The sequence below is a fragment of the Erpetoichthys calabaricus genome, chromosome 7 (genome assembly GCF_900747795.2).
Source record: "Erpetoichthys calabaricus chromosome 7, fErpCal1.3, whole genome shotgun sequence".
Lineage (NCBI taxonomy): Eukaryota > Metazoa > Chordata > Cladistia > Polypteriformes > Polypteridae > Erpetoichthys > Erpetoichthys calabaricus.
This window is the reverse complement of record NC_041400.2, coordinates 163645305-163666252: the sequence shown is the minus strand read 5'-3', so window position 1 is coordinate 163666252 and position 20948 is coordinate 163645305. Positions and strand designations below refer to the sequence as shown.

Genomic DNA, 20948 nt, shown 5'->3' with positions numbered 1-20948 from the left:
TCCAGCCACCATAAAAAAAATCTCACCCTGTTCCATTCCATCTGAACTAGTGTGGTGCGGAGGTGTCACCCATTGCATGTCTCTTAATGTGCTGTATCAGTGCGTACTCCTAACCTCTCCTCTCTCTGAAGCTTGAGAGCTTTCATTAAGAAGTGCAGATGTTTGTTGAACCTATGCACCTGCAAAGCCGATGAAGCATTAATAGGCCTTCATGTCTGGTAGTCTTTCTCTATCTCCATTATCAAAGTCAAAGTGAACTTTATTGTCATCTCAACCATATACAAGTATACAGATAGACAAAATTGCGAAGCTCAGGGTCCACAGTGTAACAACATGAAGTGCACATAAAAAATTAAAAATTAAATTAAAATTAGACTTAAATTTAAAACTTTAAAATTAAAATTTAAAATTAAAACACAAACAAGACAAGACATTGTGCAAAGGCAAGACAAGGAAGTAGCAGCAATATTGACGTGTAGTAAGCAATATGAACATTGATGCAATGTATGGAATTTGCAATCTAGATACATAAATATAGTCAATAAATATGTAATATAATAAATAAATAATAGATATAGATAATATAGAAATTATCAGTGTATGGTAATAGTTGTTGAAGACATTATTGTTAGTACATCAACGTGACAATGGTAGCTCCCACACTGCTGCTTTCTTCCCCATGGAACTCCCTTGGAAATTTCAAAATGCAGCCCAAGAGTGGAAGAGGTCCAGTTTGGTGGCCTCAAGATTGCATCTCTGCTTTTTGTGGATGATGTGGTCTTGCTGGCTTCATTGAGCTGTGACCTTAGATATACACTGGGGCGGTTTGCAACCAAGCATGAAACGGCTGGAATGAGGATCAGCACCTCCAAGTCCAAGGTCATGGTTCTCAGCTGGAAAAGATTGGAGTGTCCTCTCCAGGTTGGGGATGAGGTGCTGCCTCAAGTGAAGGAGTTTCAGTATCTCTGGAACTTGTTCACAAGTGAGGGAAGAAAGGAGCGAGAGATCGAAGGGCAGATAGGATAGCGTCCGCAGGAATGCTGATGTTGTACCTGCTAGTCATTGTGAAAAGGGAAACTCTTGATTTACTGGTCAATCTACCTAAAGCTTTGGCTAGTGACTGAAAGAACTAAATTTTGGATACAAGCAGCAGAAATGAGTTTCCGTCACATGATGTCTGGGCTCAGCCTGCGATGTTTAGACATTTGGAAAGAGTTCAAAGTAGAGTCACTGCTCCTCTGCATTAATGAAAGGAACCAGTTGAGGTGGTTCGCACATCTGAATAAGATACCTCCTTAAGGAGGTATTGTAGGCATGCTCAGCTCAGAGGAGGCCATGGGGCAAACCCAGGCCACGCTGGAGAGCTTACATCTCTAAGCTGGCCTGGGAACACCTCAGTATCGCCCCAGGGGAGTTGGAGGAGGCGGTAGGGATAAGGAACATCTGGGTATCATTGCTTAGACTGCTGCTCCCATTACTTGGATCCAAGTATGTGACAGAAAATAGATGGATAGATGGATGGAAATCCCCTGGATGAGCAATTTTAAAGAAATGGATGGAGGAAGAGATGGATTTTGCATAACCTGAAAATGTGTTTATATGAGATGTGAATCATGTCTCTCACTAAGAACCCAGTTGCAATACTTTTGCCATAGAAATCATGTAAAAATGACACATGGAAAGCATTTTACAAATGATTTTGCCTCTTACTATGTAGCTTTATTATTTTACAACCATACAATGGAGAATTACAGTACTTTAATTAGCAAGTCCAAGCGATGAAGAAGAAGAAGTGGCAGATAAGTGAACATGCTGAAAACATTGTTATATATGAGATCTTCTTGTAAATCAAACGTTTTCTTGAGGTGCAAGAGATGGAGGGAGATAAAGTTGTCTGTAAATTATGTCCGTTTACTATGGCTTTTAATTGAGGACTGAAACTTCTTGTTAGTAAACTTATTTATTGACTTCATTACTGGATATATACAAAAATATGCCTTAGAAATAAACGTATTTAACTGATTTTGTTTCCTTCATTCAACACATGACAGACACGCAGATTTGACGGTCACAACGAAGTACATTCTGGGTCCTTTGACTTATTCCTTTGTCTGCAGTCAGCGTCGTTTTTATCTTGAACGTTTTTGAAGGTTATGACAGATTACGAGGTGTAGATTTGTTGAAGGCTGTTTGCTGTTTGACTTTTCACAGACACTTGAGGAGGAAGGAATTGCAGGAGGTTCCTCTGGGACAGTCGCAGAGCTTCCCAATCCGGGCGCCTTTTCTCACGGCACACTGGTCCCCCGCATCACACTGAAGAGCCGCAAAATAAAAAAGAGACAAACAACTAGGGTTAAAGACACGGATAATGCACTCTGATCGACATCTACAGTATATTGCTTCTGATTTAAAATCTTGTTTTGGAAAGTATCAGCTAATGATTCTGACAGTAATTAACTGGAGCAGATACACGGGTGAGAGGCCCGCATCCATTTATGGTGTCACACTCAGTGCAAACCAGTTTTGCCAGTTCTATGGGAAAAAAATGACATGGGAGGATTTCTTAAAAATAAGGGAATTTTTAATGTGAATTACCTTTCCATGAAAAAGGGCTTTCGGATCCTCAACGTCTTCTCATGCGCTCAATGTAAGTCTTATCCAGCAATAACCATCGTTTTGGATATTGTAATAGCCTACCGTCATTGCTCCGCCCACTCATCTCGAAGCTGATATATTATTGGTTAGGCGTCGGAGGGCGCGAACTGGGACGAAGGATAGGGGAGTGCGGGTGGAACAGTGTTGACAGATGGGCCTCCGACACTGCAGGTATTCTTATCCCTAACAAGATTCAGTATAAAGAATACCATTTGTGACGATAACTCCCAGAGCATCAAACTACAGGAGGGGGTAAAGGATTGCCGAGGCAGTGCCATTATTATTTTAATGACTGCTTTTGGTTTTCTAAAACTATTTGGTATTAACAAAAATATGATTACATTTTGGATCAGTACTATCTAGAGTTGTTAAATTGCAAACTTAAAGCATCTGTTCATATCAAAGCACATAACATCGCCATTATATTGTAACGATCCAGGAGTATGAGGGAAAAAGAAGCACTATGCGCAATGCTGCTTCTGACTGGCCCTGAGAAGATCCGCTGGTTTCTCCTGCGGGCCACCAGACCGACCCGTTACTTCCTTCATTAGCCGCTCCTCAGAAGCGCATGTTTGGAAATAGCACTGGTGAATGACATTTCTAAAATAATATGCTTTCAATATTTTTCTTTATGGGATGTGTGTCAGGATTTTTTTTTGCCACGTTTTTCTACTAAGACTCACCCATGGGTTTTTACGTAGTTTTAAAGACTTTAATTTATTACAATAAATCCCGAAACGTGTGGTCTATTTGTGACAGGATCTTTGGTCCGATCCACTTCACATTACTTGAACTTGAGGTTCCCTCCCCCCCATATTAGATAGATAGATAGATAGATAGATAGATAGATAGATAGATAGATAGATAGATAGATAGATAGATAGATAGATAGATAGATAGATAGATAGATAGATACTTTATTAATCCCAATGGGAAATTCACATTCTTCAGCAGCAGCATACTGATACAATAAATAATATTAAATTAAAGAATGATAATAATACAGGTGAAAAAAACAGACAATAACTATGTATAATGTTAAATATTAACGTTTACCCCCCCTGGTGGAATTAAAGAGTCGCATAGTTTGGGGGAGGAACGATCTCCTCAATCTGTCTGTGGAGCAGGACAGTGAGATGCGTCTTCCCACATTGAAAGCAAACCAAAAAGCCGCACATTTGTTAAATCCAGCGAAAGTTACTTTTATTTGACTGTGTACAGAAATTATACATGTTAATATTAAAAGAGATAAATATAATCTATATATATATAAAATCCCTATGTGCGTCCAGGTGTCCGTGTGTGGGTGTCTTCTGATGAAGTGCGCATGCGCAGGGCACGGTGCTATGCGCGATATTACTGTCGGAGAAAGTTAGAGGCGTTTTACGGAAACACAAACCAGTATTACTGCGAGAGGAAATTAAAGGTATACAATACAGTGACGCAAAATACAGCCACATACAAGCCAGTATTACTGTCAGAGGAGATTAAAGGCATATTACTGACGCGCACGCCTGTATTACCGCCAGAGAAAATTAATGGTATATTACGGACGTACAAGCCAGCGAACGTACAAGACGGTATCCTTCAATAAGGGTGCGCACAAAACGGCGACCTCAATTGGGCGCAGCGAATAAAGGCGCGCGTAAATAAAGATCTGCACCTTTGTTGCTCTTCACATATTCCAGAGCCATTTGAACTAAATTATCTACGAACGCCTTTATTCGCAGCGCTCAATTGAGGTCGTCCCTTTGAAGCTCGCCTTTTTGTGCGCGCCCTTACTGAATAGAGCCGTACAAGACAGTATTACTGTCACAGAAAATTAAAGACACGCAATACACGGCGGCAGCCCACGAAGAACGGTCAGCTCAGCAAGTAAACATCAACAAAAGAAAGAAAAATACGACCAACAAAAAGAATGAGGTCAAAGTCTCTTGCTATTTAATACAGACTGTTCCTACTAATGTTTATGCACTACTGTTCTAGCGCCCGTTATTGTAACGGGCTAAATGACTAGTTAAGAAATAACTGTTAAAAGACGAAGTCTGACTGTAGTACTGCAAATTACAATTAAATAATAAAAACAACGTAGAAATTTCAAGCGACAAACCGGGTGCTATACTTATGAATCACAATATTGTAGCGTCCCTGCCTGGTTGAAGCCGTTTGTTTTTTTTGACTTACTGTTAGGTCCGATTGATGGAGGGCGGAGTACAGCACGGAAGACTGACAGCGGAGTATTAATTGAGGCGGTAAGGGGAGGTTCGAGACCCGGGATGGGAGGAGGGGTTGGAGAGGGTGTTTAAAAAGGGTGTGTGTTTGGGGTTACGAGGTCGGCGTTCTTTTTCTTGATTGCGCAAGTAAAAACTTTTTGGTGAGACTTTACTACGTCTGTCTGTTTTTCCACTTCTTCTCTTTTCGAGCCAGATGCGGTGGTCGCTACAATATTAAACAAGATCGTAAGGTTTTGTAAATAATTTGAGAAACAGAAGCATTCGGGGAAAAGGAAATGCCAATTGTACAAGTCGCGACCAGACCGTGCTGCAAATGGACTTTATGCTCATCACGTATTTTTGCTGCCCACGTTTAAAAACCTATAGGATTACACGTTTGTTCATTTCCCACCTGTATATGCCCCTACAAATGTAATGGAGATCAGAAAAAAATCAGAAAATCACAATTATGAAATGTTGCAAACTCCGGATGGGACTATTTGATGGGTACCCCAATGTGGCAGAACACCTGCGCTGAGCTTCGACGTCTTATGTATTACATCTTGCCTGAAGAAGGGGCCTGAGTTGCCTTGAAAGCTTGCATATTGTAATCTTTTTAGATGGCCAATATAAAGTGTCATTTTGCTTGGCTTTTCTCCTGATTCATAATGGCTAACACGGTACAACACCCTAGTACTACAGACGTCTTATGTAAGAAGCTCGAGCCGCGCGCCCTTCACGTCACTACTGGGCTCAGCGACGTGCGCACGCGCACTAATGACTTTCTGTCTGTCTATCTAACCCATCTATCTGTCTATTGGACCCCATGCGGAGTGTGAATAGCAACCGTCTTAACAAGTCGAGGCAAAGAAGAGCTCTGTCAGTGGAAGTGACTAATCCGGCTTGTGACGGTTTCATCTTGCCAGAGGATTTGTTCCAGTTGAGCCCCACTATGCGCACTCTGCAGTATTATCACACTAATGAGAATTAAAGCTGCGCTGTATACGGCAACGGATAGCACTGCATAGCAGACGAGAGCTTTTATTGATTGGGCGGTGTCAGTTACCTGTAATGTTAAGAACAGGAGAATGAAGCAAGTATAGACGGAGTGGAGACAGCTATCTGACTTGCAATGTCTGTGGGTATCCGTCGGTTCAAGTGCTTTAAGAGAAACGCTGACCAGGGACCGAGCACTCCGCTGCGCTGATGATTTAACGAAGAACACCACCATGGGGATGACCGGTCGGCGGAGAGAGAAAAGCATGAGCAAGGTGTCCTCCCTGGACGGGTGGACGAAATTGAGAAGTCGTGGTTCTGCGGGGTACAGGACGGGGAGCTGCGAAAAGACTGAGAGTGCGTTGTTAAAAGTAATATCTGTAAAATGTCACTTTACTGGGTTGTGTGGTTCAACTTTGAACCCTTGCTTGACAAACAGCCATTTCATTCCGTGAGGGACTCTTTGCATACAGAAAATAAAGTAGCCCTGACAGATCATGAAAATGTGAACTCAGCCTGTTATTGTATGGAGCAAGAATGTTGGCAAAATCAAGAACCCTTTGGTGTTTCACAGATCTGTTATTATCCATTCATAGAACCGGTTATATATCTAAATTAATGAAGGTTCTTTCTTAAACTTTCAAGTGAATGGTCCCTCTGCTCTGAAGAACCACCTGTGTGTCTTGAGGCGGCGAGGGAGTCAAGACCCCCAAATATTCACGTGCCGGAGGAGGAACAGGTGGCCACAAATTTGCAGGTGTCCAGCTGAGTGCGACAGAAGGGCACGTGAACAGGGGACAAGACGACGTGTCCGGGTGCGGATTTGATGCTTTGGAGGCATTCCCAGTGGTCCCCAATACCGGGGTTTGGGTGTATGTGTGTGTTTGAGGGGTTGGTTGGGGTCTGCTTAGACAAGCGGGTAATGAAAATGGCATTTCCTTTGTCCAAAAAAAAAAAAAAAAGGTTAACGTGACAAAACAAGCACACAGAGTTGTTCGTGCATTATCAATCCTGCATTTATCAGACAAAAAAAAAAACAGTTTACCATCGGTAGTTGGCCGATCTTTTTCTCGTAATAAGGAATTCGCTTGTTTTTCAGCTTTTCAAGAACCTCCTGGAGCGCATCAATCTGTAGAGTGAATGGACAGTTGGACACCATTAAAAGATGAACATCACAAGACATTCCCTTCTGGTCAAGTTCAGCTCATGTCAATAATCTCCAGACAGAGGAGCAGCTTCAGCGACAGACTGCTGTCACCGTCCTGCTCCACTGACAGATTGAGGAGGTCGTTCCTCCTCCACACTATGCGACTCTTCAATTCCACCCGGGGGGGCGGGGGGGGTAAACATTAACATTATACAAAGTTATTGTCTGTATACCTGCATTGTTATCACTCTTTAATTTAATATTGTCTTTATCAGTATGCTGCTGCTGGAGTATGTGAATTTCCCCTTGGGATTTATAAAGTATCTATCTATCTAATGTATTTGCTCAATGATATGAAGAATTTATTTTCTTGCTGTGACCTACGGGAGGATGTATTTCTTTAATTTAACTCGGTTTTCCAAATATAACCTTGAAAGTAATCGTTTTTTAAATAGCACTTTACTGGGTCGTGTGGTTCCTCACAGAGCTGTTGCTTGACCAACAGCCATTTCATTATTGGAAGAGTTATTTGCATATGAAATTGTTTTTTGAGGGTTTTAATATATGAAGAAAACAGTATACAGCTCAAGAAAACCTGAACTTGGCCCGTGTTATTACGGTAAACTGCAAGAGTTCTTTTAAAACCATGACACACTGGTATTTCATGAGCTGTTATAATTTATTTATGGAGCTTGTTACGGATCTAAATAAATAAAAGGCTCGGTCTGGAACCTTCATGTAGATAGTTCTTTTGGGAAGAAAGATGATTTCACAATGGCATTGCTCCGAGGAACCACTTTGGAACCGTATATTTGTAAGCGTCTACACGGTGGCAGGTATTTAGTTATCTCAGTACCAAATGGCTCGCGTCAGGAAATAACACTGCCAGACATAATAATGCATTGAAGGAGGAGGAGATTGGGAGTATGCACTGCTACAGCGTGTTGCTGCACCCACCAAACGAAGAGCCACCTCAGGATCCCAAATCAAGACCCCAATGCAGCCGTGCAGCGGGTGACACCTCAGCACCACACTAGTCCGAATGGAATGGAACAGCGTGAGGTTTTTTCACAGTGGCTGGAGTGCCAGTCCTGCAAGTTGGATTATAGGTTACAAAAAAAAGTTCCCAGGACTTGTTCCTGCCTTACACCCCCACACTTGGAATGGGCTCCAGCTGCCCCACGACCCTGCTTAGGATAAAGCGAGTATAGAAAGTGTATGGAAGGACACTTACTCATCCTTTTTTGGCATGTCCGGATAAAGTATTCAAGCAAACGTTAATCAACAGAGTCGTATTGGGATCTTATAAGCTAATATTTAAAATCCTTTAATATTACAAACAGGGTGCTAGTCGAAGGGTCAAGGAGGCAAGTGGAGCACAAAGCCCACTCGCACAGGGCTAAGTCAGAGAGTACAATAACTTCATATACTGTACAAATGGAGTGTATTTAGGGCCGGAATTTGAATCCAGATCTGAGGAGATAAGAAGCAGAACTGAAGCGGTGGCCACAGCAAAGTTAAAAATAAAGGAAATAAATTTTACCAAGACAAATAATTATATTGAGAAAAAACGGCGCAGTAAAGCTTTCCGTTTTCTCATTGAGCATTTCACAGAAAAGATCATCGCATGAACAAACAAGAGAACAATAAGCAATACAAGCGCTCCGGGCACATTAAAGGCGATTCTCACACACGGAATTCACAGACAGCGCACACTAACAAGGCGGCATCTCCTAACCGACTTTACCTGCACATAAACGTACATTAACATTATTAAGGAGTTTCGGTGGTGACAGAAGTAGTGGTGGTGAATTATAAACACGCATTCAGCCGATGATTCATTATAAAATAAATACCGACTTATGCCGAGGACGCTTCAGCCCGAAACCTAACAGGCTGCAGCACTAAACGCTTCAGCCACAATAGTAGAAAAATATTACAATCATAGTCAAAAGGCTCTTCAGAGGTAGATATTTCACAGAGGTCTGTGTAATTTTACATGATTGTAAGACGCATTATTGTAGAGAATTACGAACAGAAACTGACGGCAGTCCGGGTCCATTATATCGGTGCTTTTAAAAGAATTTGGTAAGTTGCTTATAATCAGTTAATCTATTAGTCGTCAGTTTAAGCTAAAATAAACAAATAAATAAATCGGCAATCGCTTTAGTGTTTTAGAGGACCACTAATTGTTACAAAGGGTAATTTTGCAACTACATACTGGGAAACTGGAAAACTGACACAAGTTACGATGCAGATGACATCCTGGTATAAGTTCAAACTTCATTAAGAAGGCTAACGAACATGGACAAGTTCTTCAAATGCCCCGCAACATCACCTATTCCTAACGCTAGCAATTAGGTATTAGCCTCAGACAATTCATCCTAAAAGACTGAACCAAACGAGTCTGTTAAAAACCGCGAATTACTTTTACTGTGAAGCGTGGTGAGCAACGGCCATTGTGCGTTGTCTGAGGTTTGGTGCCACTAAACAAAAACATGAAGCCTTCTGATATAAATACATTTGGATACAAGCATGCTATTTACAGAACTAATGCATTTAATTCTTTAAAATGAAAAAAGTTAAAATCTTCAAGCTTTACAAAAACATTCTAGCGTCTTTCAAGCCAGCAGGTACTCGGGGCATCGTCTCATTGCTTATCGATTGGTTAAATATAAAAAAGCGCCCACAATCGTAGAACAGCTCATCTTGTCTTGGGCAATGGATGTGTGCACCAAAATAAAACCGGCATTCCTCTTTTGCACTCTTTTCGCTCAATCCCTGATTTCGACGAACTTAGAAAATCAAAGAAGACCAGGTTATGCATGAAAAAGACAAATTGACACCAAATATGATTGCAGTATTGAACACCTGTGTGGGGAGAATTTTGGATGACTAGCGTGTGTATTTCATATGTGCACTGTGTTTAAATATTGAATATGCATTGTTTTTACTGTAATTTGTTAATGGATACCATCCAGGGGAAATGCTGGTTAGTTTACATTCATTAAAATTACTGCTAATCACCACTGTTGTAAATCATACAGAATAACGAATGTCTGATCACAGTTACAGTAAGTTCTACAGTACTGATTTATTCCACCAAAATAAGCATCTTTACTCTTTAGTTTTTGAGGAAGAACTTTCGCTTACGGTTTTATTCCTCTTTAACCAACTGATACACTTTACACACACATTATTTATATAACCAAACAAAGCAGCATTCTAAATTAAAAATGAGACATAATAGATATTTGATAAAACTATAAAACAATCGCGACGTATTCTTTTTTTTTTTTAAATACCTGTTTCACATACCAGTTGCTTTTCATTAGACGAGTCGTCTTTCATGTAGTAGTCTACAGACCGCGTGTCCAGTTCGACGTCCTGACAATTGGAGTGGAGCATCAGGGCTGCGCTGACCAAGGTGAGAAGGCAGATGTGGGTGCTGTCCATGGTGCTGAAGTCTCTTGTTGCGCTTGGGTCTTAACCACCGTGCCTCTGCTCCCTTTCTCGCGCCTTTTATATCGAACGGTTGAGATTGAACACAGTTTTGTGTGTGTGTGTGTGTGTGTGACGTCTTAAACTACTCACTCACCCCAAATTGCGTCTCCATCTGATTACAAAAGCCTGGAAATATCGACTGGAAGAAAGGTGTGATCCAGCATCAATAAGCGTGGGAGTCGGTGAGTGTCACGTACATTATAGCTCTTGCCGAGCAGCACAGACCTCGACTGGCTTTTAATTATCCATCCATCCTTCGACCATTTCATATATATTTGCATTTAGAAGATGACTTCTCATTAGATGTTGCCCTGGTATTCTGTTGATTACTGATTCTTCTGCCCTTGCCTGAGTTAAACTGCTCCAATGCATAGAAAATTCAGTATTCAAAATGTCACAAAATGAACAGAAATCAAATATGAACTTTCCAAAAAATACTTTTTTTTTTTTAAACCACATTTTTTTTAACTCATAGCAGGCTGAAGTTCTAACCAAAGGATGAATGATTTCCATTTATGATTAATAACTGAATTCACATCAAACTGTGAAAATTATTTTTTAAAGAAAGGGTTCCCAGTCCTGGAGATGTATATTGTGAAGGTTTCAATAAGTGAAATCACTGAAAGCAGAGGATGAAGAAAACTCCAGAAGACCACCAAATGAATCAGAGTAAGACATTTTTATTAAATTTACTGAGATTAATTACTTAATGCTGCTGACACACTGCAATAACTCAAATGAAGTAAAATGTTTTGCTGCCGATTTTCATTTGTTCTTGTCATCTAAGGCTTCTCAGCTCAGTGTCCGGCGATAGCTTGTCCAGCATTGATCGATTCTACTTGCCCAATTAGCTCTTTTGAATTGTTGCAATATCCTGGGAAAAACGTTTCACCATGTTCATCGCTGATTACAGCAAGATTACCAAGGAGGAAGTCCAAGGGTGAATCTTTAGTGACATGTTGCGTATTTCTATGCTTGAAGCAAGTTGTCAATCAGATGAACATAATTTGATTCACTGAAATTACCAAGAAAATTCTCAATATTATCAATGAATGCCTTCCAAGTGATTTCCTCCAACCCCACCAGATCTTTGAACCAGTTGTCACTGATAATGGGTGTGATTTGTGGACCAACAAAAGTGCCTTCCTTAATCTTGGCATCAGTTATTTGTGGAAATATCTGTCTCAAATATTGAAATCCTTCCCCTTCCTTGTTCTTCAGCTATATGAAATATTTAACCAGTCAAACTTTTATATGAAAGGGAGGCAAACATATCTCTGGTGGGTTGACAAGTGGTTTATGTGACACACTTTTCTACGGCCAGTTCTTTTTAATGTAATGAGACTCTTTAGCACTGCTATCCCATTCACAGTACGAGGTATATCTGAGCTGCATTCCTACTAGTGGTGCCACTCCTTTTAGGTGTTCCAGCTATAGTTGTATTGGATACTTATGAGAGGAAATCACAGAAATTGGTGACTGCAATAAAAAGGTACATGATAGAAAAATATAAAGGTGATTTTTGTTATCAGCAGGCCAAACTATGTAAGAAAAATGCAAAAGTCTTCAGAAAGCAAAATCTTCACTGTCCAGCGTTACTCCAACATAAATAATGACGACGTAAGCTTAACATGCAAACACACAGAGACTGACCATACTCTACAGAAATGCTGTGCAAAGTACTCTGAATAAAGTAGCTGCACCCACAGTTATTACCATGATTATAAAGTCATCTGTGAAATGTTAAAGGTCCTTCCTAAAACAGATAATGTTCATTACATTCTTTTTTTTAACAGTATTTTAATAGTCACCTTAACCAGAGCCACCTGATTGTATCCTTATTATTTATTCCTGAAGAATCTTAAAAGTTTTTGTGCTCTCTAATAAGGTTTCAGATTTACGACGTGGATATCAATGTTGACATCTGAACAAGCTCTTAAAGGTTTTTTAATTGTGTGATTTATCTGTAAATGCAAAGTTTGTATAATTTAATAAAAATGGACTGTCTACCAGTTACACTTCATAATTCCCCGTCTATAAAATAAATTTAAGACCATTAAGGAAGCCCATCTAAAAATAATGAAATCACTCAAGTAGCCGAGAAGTAAAAGGTTATATTACCCATCTGCCACAATCTGACATACAAAATTGCTACAGCTTTTGCTGGCTGATCCGGTACACATCTGAGGGTCTATAAAAAAATAAGAAAGTGTTAACTTTTATATGTTTAGTATAATGAATTGCACGTACTCTATTCTCCCAATGAAGACCTTTCATTTAAGATAAAGCTGAAAATCTATCAAACTTTAATTTAATAATGAATGCACTCAACACGAATTTCTTATCTACAGTATATTACAACTAAAAACTGCTATAGAATAGTCCAAACAGCACTTTCATATTAGTGTACTTTACTGATACCAACGTTTTTTTATAATCTTTTCTACTGTACAAAAATATAAAATTAAGTGCATTAACTTATATTTACTGTATTATACACAAAACAATCTGAAAGAAAAGAGTTTGAGGAGGATGTGCAGGACAAAGCAGAATGGAGAAGTTTGATCAAACACATCAACTCCACACAGAAATGAGAAAAGATGAACAGGAGGAAGAAGGAAGAAGATGTACCCAAATAAATACTGAGTAAAATGAACAGGAAATTAAACTAAATGAACAACATTAGTAATATTTCATTGGAAACTAAACAGAATGGGCCAAATGAAGTAAACAAGATAGATACATAGGTTCCTTTTGGTTTTGCTAACATTTACAAAGCATCAGTAAAGTGGTCATTCACCTTTGTGCAATGTGCCATATTGACTTGCTGGTGCAATTAATTGTAAATATGAAGGATTCAAAGGTCTTGTACTCAAATACGCAATATCAAGAGACACGTGTCTCAGTAAAGCCATTTCAGACCAACTCCAAAGTGAAGTTAAGTTGGTCACATTGCAAAGACGAATAAACACTTCATTGATCCTTTGTGTTGTTAAGACCAAAAAAGTGTTCATTACTCTCTTGTTGCATAATAGTAAAAGAGTTATAGATGCATTTTTGCAGTACCTAATGTTTTTCTGAACAAGACTAGTGAGAAAGACCACCAATTGGCCGACGGTAACTATGAAGGAGTTGCAAGTTACAGTGGCTATGAGTAAAAAGAATGTGCATACAACTTGCCTGTGTGCTTCACAAGTGGCAGCATGATGGGAGAGTGGCAAAGAGAAAAAAAACGCACATGACATCTCAGCTACAGTTTGAAGAAGTTACATGAGAGACTCTTAAGTCTGCTGGTAGAAGGTTCTATTGTCTGATGAGATGTTTAAACACTATACATTAGCAAAAACACCATCCCTACCTCAAAGCATGGTAGTGACAGCATCATATTGTGAGGTAGTCTCTTTCCAGCAGGCCCTGGAAGGCTTGTGAGGGCACAAGGAAATCCTGGAGCAAAATCTGATGCAGTCTACAAGAAACCTGTGCTTTTAGAAGACTTGTTTTTTTGGTAAGGCAGCCCCAAGCATTGAGCCAAAGCTACACAAGAATGGCTTAAAAACATCAATGTTAATATCTTTGAGCAGCTGAGTCAGAATCCAGATCTCAGTCCAATGGAGAAATGAAAAGGGCTGTTCACTCAAAATTCCCATGCAAACTGTCAGAGCTTCAGCAGTTTTGTAATGAAGAATGAAGAAAAAGTACAGTGTCCAGATGTACAAAGCTGATAGACAGAGAGAGACCTGTGCACACAGATTCAAGGCTGTCATGGCTGCCAAAGGTGCATCTACTTAATACAGACAGCAAGGAGGAACATACAGTACATTTGCAACCAGGTATTTTGTGTTTACATTTGTAACTAATTTAGACCACTTTGCAGAGATCTGTTTCCAGTTTGACATTAAAGAGTCTTTTTCTGTTGGTCTGTATCAAAATAGCCAATTAACTCCGCTGTCATTCAATGTTGTATAACAATAAAATATGAATAGTTCCAAAGGGGTGAATACTTTTTTAAATACTGTATTTTCCTCCTTTTTCCATCACTACTTAGAAAATCAATAAATAAAACTTCATGTGCTTTAAAAGTAGTAGTATATATAAAGTAAAGGCTCCACAGCAACCTATTCAAAGACTTACTGAAACAGTTGTAATTAACTGAATTTACTGACTGGCAGCACATCGGGACTTTGACTATTTGATTTTACTCTTCTGCTCAGCTAAATGAGGTATAGTTTGACAGATTTAAATATGTATACATTGACAAAACTTAGTTAACTGTGTCGCTGTTTTACAGGCAGGTATATGTGTCATTTCAGAATGGCTTCGTAATCATATCCTAAGTCAGGCAACCACAAAAAAATGTAAATTGAGAGGGGAGAAAAAAAGAGTAACTTTAAAATGAATAGATTAATATCGTGCACAGTTTATTATTCATTGTTTGAATATACTCACATGTGTAAATAGGCTAGGTTTTAAAATTTGTTTGAATTAGCTTTTCAGCAAGACCAGACAGACTAATTTTAATGTTGTGTTACGCCGTTAATAAAAGATTTTTGCATTTTTGCACCTATGTTTCTTTCAGATTCAAAAATTCAGGAAACATAATCTTTGTGAAATATTATACTCCAAGTACATGAATAATAAAAGAATGTAAGTTTATTACTTCTGTATGCATTAACATTTTACATGATTAAGACGAAAGGCATCTTCCTGTTATACTGTATTTTGTTTGCATAATCCTTAGAAAGAAAAAAGTTTTCATTAAGGTCCATTCACTTTTAGTACAATGGTAAAACATATAAATAAAGTACAATATTGTATGTTCCATAAAATGTTACTAAATACTGTATTTTATAATGACAAGAACAGTCATTAAAATGCACTAAATGATTTATTAAAAAAAATAGTATTTTTTTACATCACTGGTGAAAGTCCAGATCCACAAAGTGCAAATATTTTGAAGCAGCACATACTGTAGAGGGGTTACATTCTGAAAACTCCAAAATGTGTTTCTTCTGTAGGAGCATTTAGAGCAGAACTAAGACTCAAACCAAGTACTAATCTGGTGTCTGCAGGATCAATTATTCCATCATCCCAAAGCCTATGATGAAACAAAGAATACATAAACAAAACAAAAAAAAATTAAATTAAAAAACAATCATTTCAGAAGAATAATAACAGCAAGAAAATTCACATTACGATATGATCAAATCAAAACTGACCAGTTTTATTCAAGAGATATTAAGAACTTCTTATGAAATACACAGATAGTTTTAAAAACCTATTAATTTAAAATTCTTTAGAAAGACACTCTGGAAAAGACAAACAGCAAAAACTAATTATAAAAGGATCAATGTCTATAAATACTTTTTCATTGCCCCATATAAATTTAAATCATAATTAAAAAAACCTGGTGATCAGATTAATTGTATTTCAAGTTAAATGGTAAAAGTAATACTTTTCACTCCATTTTACCAGACAGCAGTAAAAATAAAAGCCATAAACAAGAATGGTGTTTAGCTCCCAATGAATTCAGACAAATTTTTAAAAACATAATGCCTAAGCAGCAATCACACATACAATAACAGCTTGAACTGATTTCTGTTATATTTTTATCCAAAGCCTTTATCATGTCAAGTTTTATTTATTTTTAATTTTACTGAAATCGCACAACATTCCATACAAATAGATCAATTTTACAAAAATAGGATTGAACACAAATCAACCCCCACCCCTGAGAAAGTGAGCATGGGCAGCAGAGTAAAACTTGTAAAAATAAGTAAATAGATGAATTAAATAAGTGAGTAAAGATAAATGGAGAAGAAAAAGAAATGGGGAAGAGAATCTGCTTCCTCAGTGCTTTGAAAGCTTATTCTAAAATGTTATTGATTAGATCCTGCCAGGTTTTGAAAAATGTCTGCACAGATCCTCTAAGGGAGAATTTGATTTTTTCCAGTTTCAAATAGCATATAACATCAGTTACCCACTGACTTAACACTAGAATTACCAGAGCCTACGAAAAAACTCGTATATCCGGCCCACCTTAAATCGCTTCTTAAATCCGTTCACACGTCTCCGCCAGCATCCTTTGTCCTCTAAATGTGCTGATAAAAGACAAGCTGCCAGCAGCCGGCTATTCCATCCCCCCACCGACTTAGAACGTGAGCGAAGTTTTCCCAGCTCACGCCTTGATTGATTATGTGGGAGTGAAGTGGAGTTTTACAGTGGAAATAACAGATCATTATTCTAAAGTAATCTGTGTAAACACATTGTTAAAACAGAAACTTTTTCATATTTTAGTAATAAATGTTACAAAATGTAGTAGGCATAAACTATAGAATATATAAAGCCCGAGTTCCAAAGATCAAATAAACACTTTCACAAACGCTTCAAGAATGATTCAACAGCTTCTGTGGCGTAGCGCGTTAAGACTTGCCTCTTAGCGCAGAGCAGCTTTTCCTTGCCTTACAGACCTGAGTTCGATTCCCCGCTGGGGATGAAGTGTTGCTTTTTTTTTCTTTTCTTTTAAACCTCAAAAGGACATAAAATTTATACATTGGTATGCACTGTCAGTTACTGAGATCGTTATACTTTCATGTGGGATGCTCCTTTTCAAATATTTTTTTAACAATTGAGACTGCAATTAACAGGAACAACTGTCCTTATAACTTATTTTTAAGATCCATAACACACAGACAGACAGAGCACTGCGTAATAGAGAGACAGACAGGCAGAGAAGTCACTAGATATATAAATAAACAGGGAAGCCACGTGTACTGAAAGAAAAAAAGAACAACATGTGCGTTGTCCCAGCTGCACTGAATAAGCGCAGGCGCTCTAACATCACCCCTCCCCCGATCTTACTTAGAGAGTCAGGGACAACGCACATGTTCCATTCAATCATATCAAATGCTTTTTCTGTGTCCAAGGATATCATCATCTCTGGAATGTTTGACTTTGCGGGTGAATATATTACATTAAACAGGCGTCAAAGATTGGACACTAAGTGTCGTCCTTTAATAAATCCAGTTTGATCTTGTGATATTACTGAAGGCAGCACTTTCTCCATCCTTCTAGCTAGGACTTTGGAGAGTATCTTAACATCATTATTCATAAGTGAAATTGGTCTGTATAATGCACATTATAATATGTCCTTATTTTGTTTAGGAAAGACGGTGATTAATCCTTGGCGAAAAGTTTGAGGTAGAATTTTATTGTCTCTATCTTCTGTGAATGTTGCTAATAAAAGGGGAGCTAGCTGAGTGGAGAACTTCTTATAAAATTCGGCAGGGTAGCCATGGTGGCCTGCTGCTTTCCCACTCTGAAGTGACTTTATAGCATCTAGTAATTCTGATAGTGCCAATGGTTTATCCAATTCCTCTGCACTAAGAGTATCTATTTGTGGCATCTGTAATGCATCCAGAAGTGCATTAGATTGTGTCTTGTCTTCTTTAAACTCAGTAGAATATAAGGATTTATAGTAGTCTCTAAATGTGTAGATTATATTTTTATGGCCAATGATTTTGTCTCCGTTTGTGTTAGTGATTGCTGGGATTGCATTGTGAACTTCTTGCTCGTGGATTTGTTGAGCTAAGAGCTTATTAGCTTTCTCTCCATATTCATAGTAATGATGTCTTGATTTAAAAATGAGTTGTTCAGTTTCTTTAGTTGTCAAGAGGTTGAGTTCTGAATGCAGAGCCTACCTTTTCCTATGAACAGCCTCACTTGGACACCTGGCATGTTCTTGATCTATTCTAGTAATTTCGTTGGTTAGCTTTGATAGCTTCTTGGTTTCCAAATTATTTCTGTGGGAAAGATGAGATAATCTATCCTCTTAAGAAGGCCTTCAGGGTTTCCCAGAGTATTCCTGCAGGGACCTTAGAAGATAGATTTGTCTCTAGAAAAAAACTGATTTGTTTTGCTATAAATTCTGTACAGTTCTCGTCTGCTAATAAAAGTGGGTTAATATGCCATCTGCGAGATGAGTATGTGGAGTATAATGATTTTAGCTCCAAGATCAGAGGGGTCTGCGGTGGGTTGGCACCCTGCCCAGGATTGGTTCCCTGCCTTGTGCCCTGTGTTGGCTGGGATTGGCTCCAGCAGACCCCCGTGACCCTGTGTTCGGATTCAGCGGGTTGGAAAATGGATGGATGGATCAGAGGGGTATGAAATAACAATAGCGTTGTACTTTAGGGATTTAATCGTAGGCAAGAAATTGTTATCTACAAAGAAATAATCAATACTTGAGTAGCAATGATGCACTGGTGAATAGAAGGAATATGCTCTTGAGTTTGGGTTTAGAAATCTCCAGGGGTCTGATAAGTTGTGGTCAGTTACAAACTGTGTAATTGTCTTTGCAGTGTTAGATGTCATCACCCCTGTTGCAGGAGACCTAGCTAGGTCTGGATTTAAAACACAATTAAAGTCCCCAGCCATTATAATTTTATGAGTGTTCACATTGGGAGTGGATGCAAATACATTTTGGATGAAGTCCCTATCATCCACATTGGGTGCATAAACATTTATCAAAATCACTTTACAATTAAATAAATTACCCATGACAATCATGTATCTCCCTTCAGGATCAGATACAACATCTGATACTAAAAATGAGATTGTTCTATGGAAAAGAATTCCCACACCTCTAGTTTTTTTTGTAAAGCTGGAATGGAACATTTGGCCAGTCCAGTCTTTTGTAGCCGGAACTGATCCTTGCTTAATAAGTGGGTCTCCTGTAAAAATACTATTTTAGCCTTTAGACCTAATGGGTCTGAGAAAACTTTCTTTTTAATTCGTGATTCAGGCCTTTAACATTCCAGCTCACAAAGTTTACTGTCCAGTCTTGGAGACATTGATTCTGAATTTTTGATCTCACTTTGTAGTCTTAACCGAAAGTGAGACAGCTTTGACCTTAATTTCCAATTTTCCCAGGGGTTATTGCCATGCAGTCTATTGTTATGTTGGTAATTAAAACCATAAGGATTAAAAGGATAGATTAGAGATAGCTTGCTCTCTTTCTCTCCCCCCCTAGTTAACCCCCCCCCCCATTTTGCCTCCAAATGCAAGGCTGGACCCAGTCCTCTGACATATGTAGAGACAGAGCACGTCCAAAACAAAACAAGCCCCCCAGCTGCGGCGTATGAGGATTAAAATTGAGATATCTATTGCCAATACAGTCTAAGTGCTATAAGCATAAAATATAATCTTCAACAGTCTTGAAATATTAAGATAGTAGACCCAGGGAATGGTGTTAAAAAGTGGCCCTGGATAAGCATAGTAAATCCCAATACAATAATAACAACAACAATAAACCAAGGGTATGATGTTTAACAGTCTCCTTTAGAATAGTAAAAAGAGAGAGGAAAAAAAAGGGTTACTAATTTAAATTTCTTACACACATACACACTGTACATAAACGTGTATAACTTTAATTAAATCAAAAACAGAAAGTGACCGAAAAGGGAAAAGAATGCATAATTACAGTACCAGTATCACTGCAAGTGGATCAGACAACCAGTGATATCTTCTTTGCGATACCATGACAGGGTGCGACTCACGATCGTATTTCAGGAAAGTGTTGGGATTAGCTTTCTTAACTCTTTATCTGCTTCCTCCGTAGTGATAAAGATGTAATGTTTGCCTTGAATATCCACTTTCAGTTTGGCGGGATACAAGAGGCTGTATCTGATATTGGCTTTCCGTAAGCACTGTTTAATATTATAAAAAGAGGCACCTTTAGCAGCTGTTGAGGGTGAGACATCAGGGAAAATACGAATGAGGTTATTTTTAAATATAATCTATTGTTTCTGTCTGAGAAGTGACATTACATTTAATTTAGATTGTAATTTCTCGAAGCGCACAACAAAAGCCCTAGGTTTAAAAGGTGTTCGATCCCCATATGCGGTAAGCTGCTGCTATCTCGGTGTCTGATTTAAAGTCCTCTCCAATTATTTTGGAGAGTTCAGCTATGAATTTCACTGGATTTCAACTTTCACGATTCTCAGGTAGACCTTCGATTCTAATATTATTCCTTCTGCATCCATCTTCCAGAGCAGTAACTCTGTCTCAAGAGTTTTCTGCATTTGGAATTCACAGCTGTTGCTTTTCCGTCAGCAGTGGATGCTAAATGTTCAGCTGTTTCAATTCGAGTCGTGAATGTCTGCTTAACGTCTTCCAGCTGATCGGCAAATGCTTTCAGTTTAGACACATTTTCCTAAATGTGCTCCTCAATTTTTTCCAACATACCTTTAAAGGCTGTCTCAAAGCGATTATATACGCATTTCTCCAAGTCTTTATTATCCTGTTGCAGCTTCTCGCTTGTCTTGAGCATACCATTTCTTTCTTTATCTCTTGCTTGAGCTCAGTAATCATTTCCTTCAGTTCGGACATATCATTTCTGCTTTCGTGCACTGTAGATGAAGCGGTGAGCCCTATTACAG

The 20948-nt window shown here is 38.7% G+C and overlaps 2 protein-coding genes across 3 annotated transcripts in view; both read right to left on the bottom strand.

Moving 5' to 3' along the window:
- Positions 1–1700: 1700 nt before the first annotated feature.
- LOC114654836 (cocaine- and amphetamine-regulated transcript protein) lies at positions 1701–11076 on the bottom strand. The gene is made up of 3 exons (XM_028805655.2): positions 10330–11076; positions 6910–6993; positions 1701–2313 (listed from the first exon to the last, which is right to left on the bottom strand). Exons 1-3 carry the CDS (start codon positions 10465–10467, stop codon positions 2206–2208), a joined length of 330 nt encoding a protein of 109 aa, XP_028661488.1. The 5' UTR covers positions 10468–11076; the 3' UTR covers positions 1701–2205.
- Positions 11077–11175: 99 nt separating this feature from the next.
- Positions 11176–20948, bottom strand: part of mccc2 (methylcrotonyl-CoA carboxylase subunit 2) — a 73446-nt gene continuing 63673 nt past the window's right edge. Inside the window, exons 17-18 of one of the 2 annotated variants that reach the window (XM_028805654.2) lie at positions 15483–15610; positions 11176–12706 (exon numbers count right to left, since the gene is read on the bottom strand). In XM_028805654.2, coding sequence (XP_028661487.1) covers positions 15493–15610 — 118 coding nt within the window. In that variant the 3' untranslated portion in view covers positions 11176–12706; positions 15483–15492. Of the gene's footprint in view, positions 12707–15383; positions 15611–20948 lie in introns of those variants that run through there. The other variant, XM_028805653.2, reaches the window with a different exon arrangement.

What these genes read in the sequence shown, in the direction of transcription:
- LOC114654836 (XM_028805655.2), bottom strand. Translation starts at nt 10,467, where the DNA reads ATGGACAGCACCCACATCTGCCTTCTCACCTTGGTCAGCGCAGCCCTG. An exon ending in CGTCTAATGAAAAGCAACTG is followed by an intron (nt 6,994 to 10,329) that starts GTATGTGAAACA and finishes TTCACTCTACAG; the next exon opens with ATTGATGCGCTCCAGGAGGT. An exon ending in AGATCGGCCAACTACCGATG is followed by an intron (nt 2,314 to 6,909) that starts GTAAACTGTTTT and finishes GCGGCTCTTCAG; the next exon opens with TGTGATGCGGGGGACCAGTG.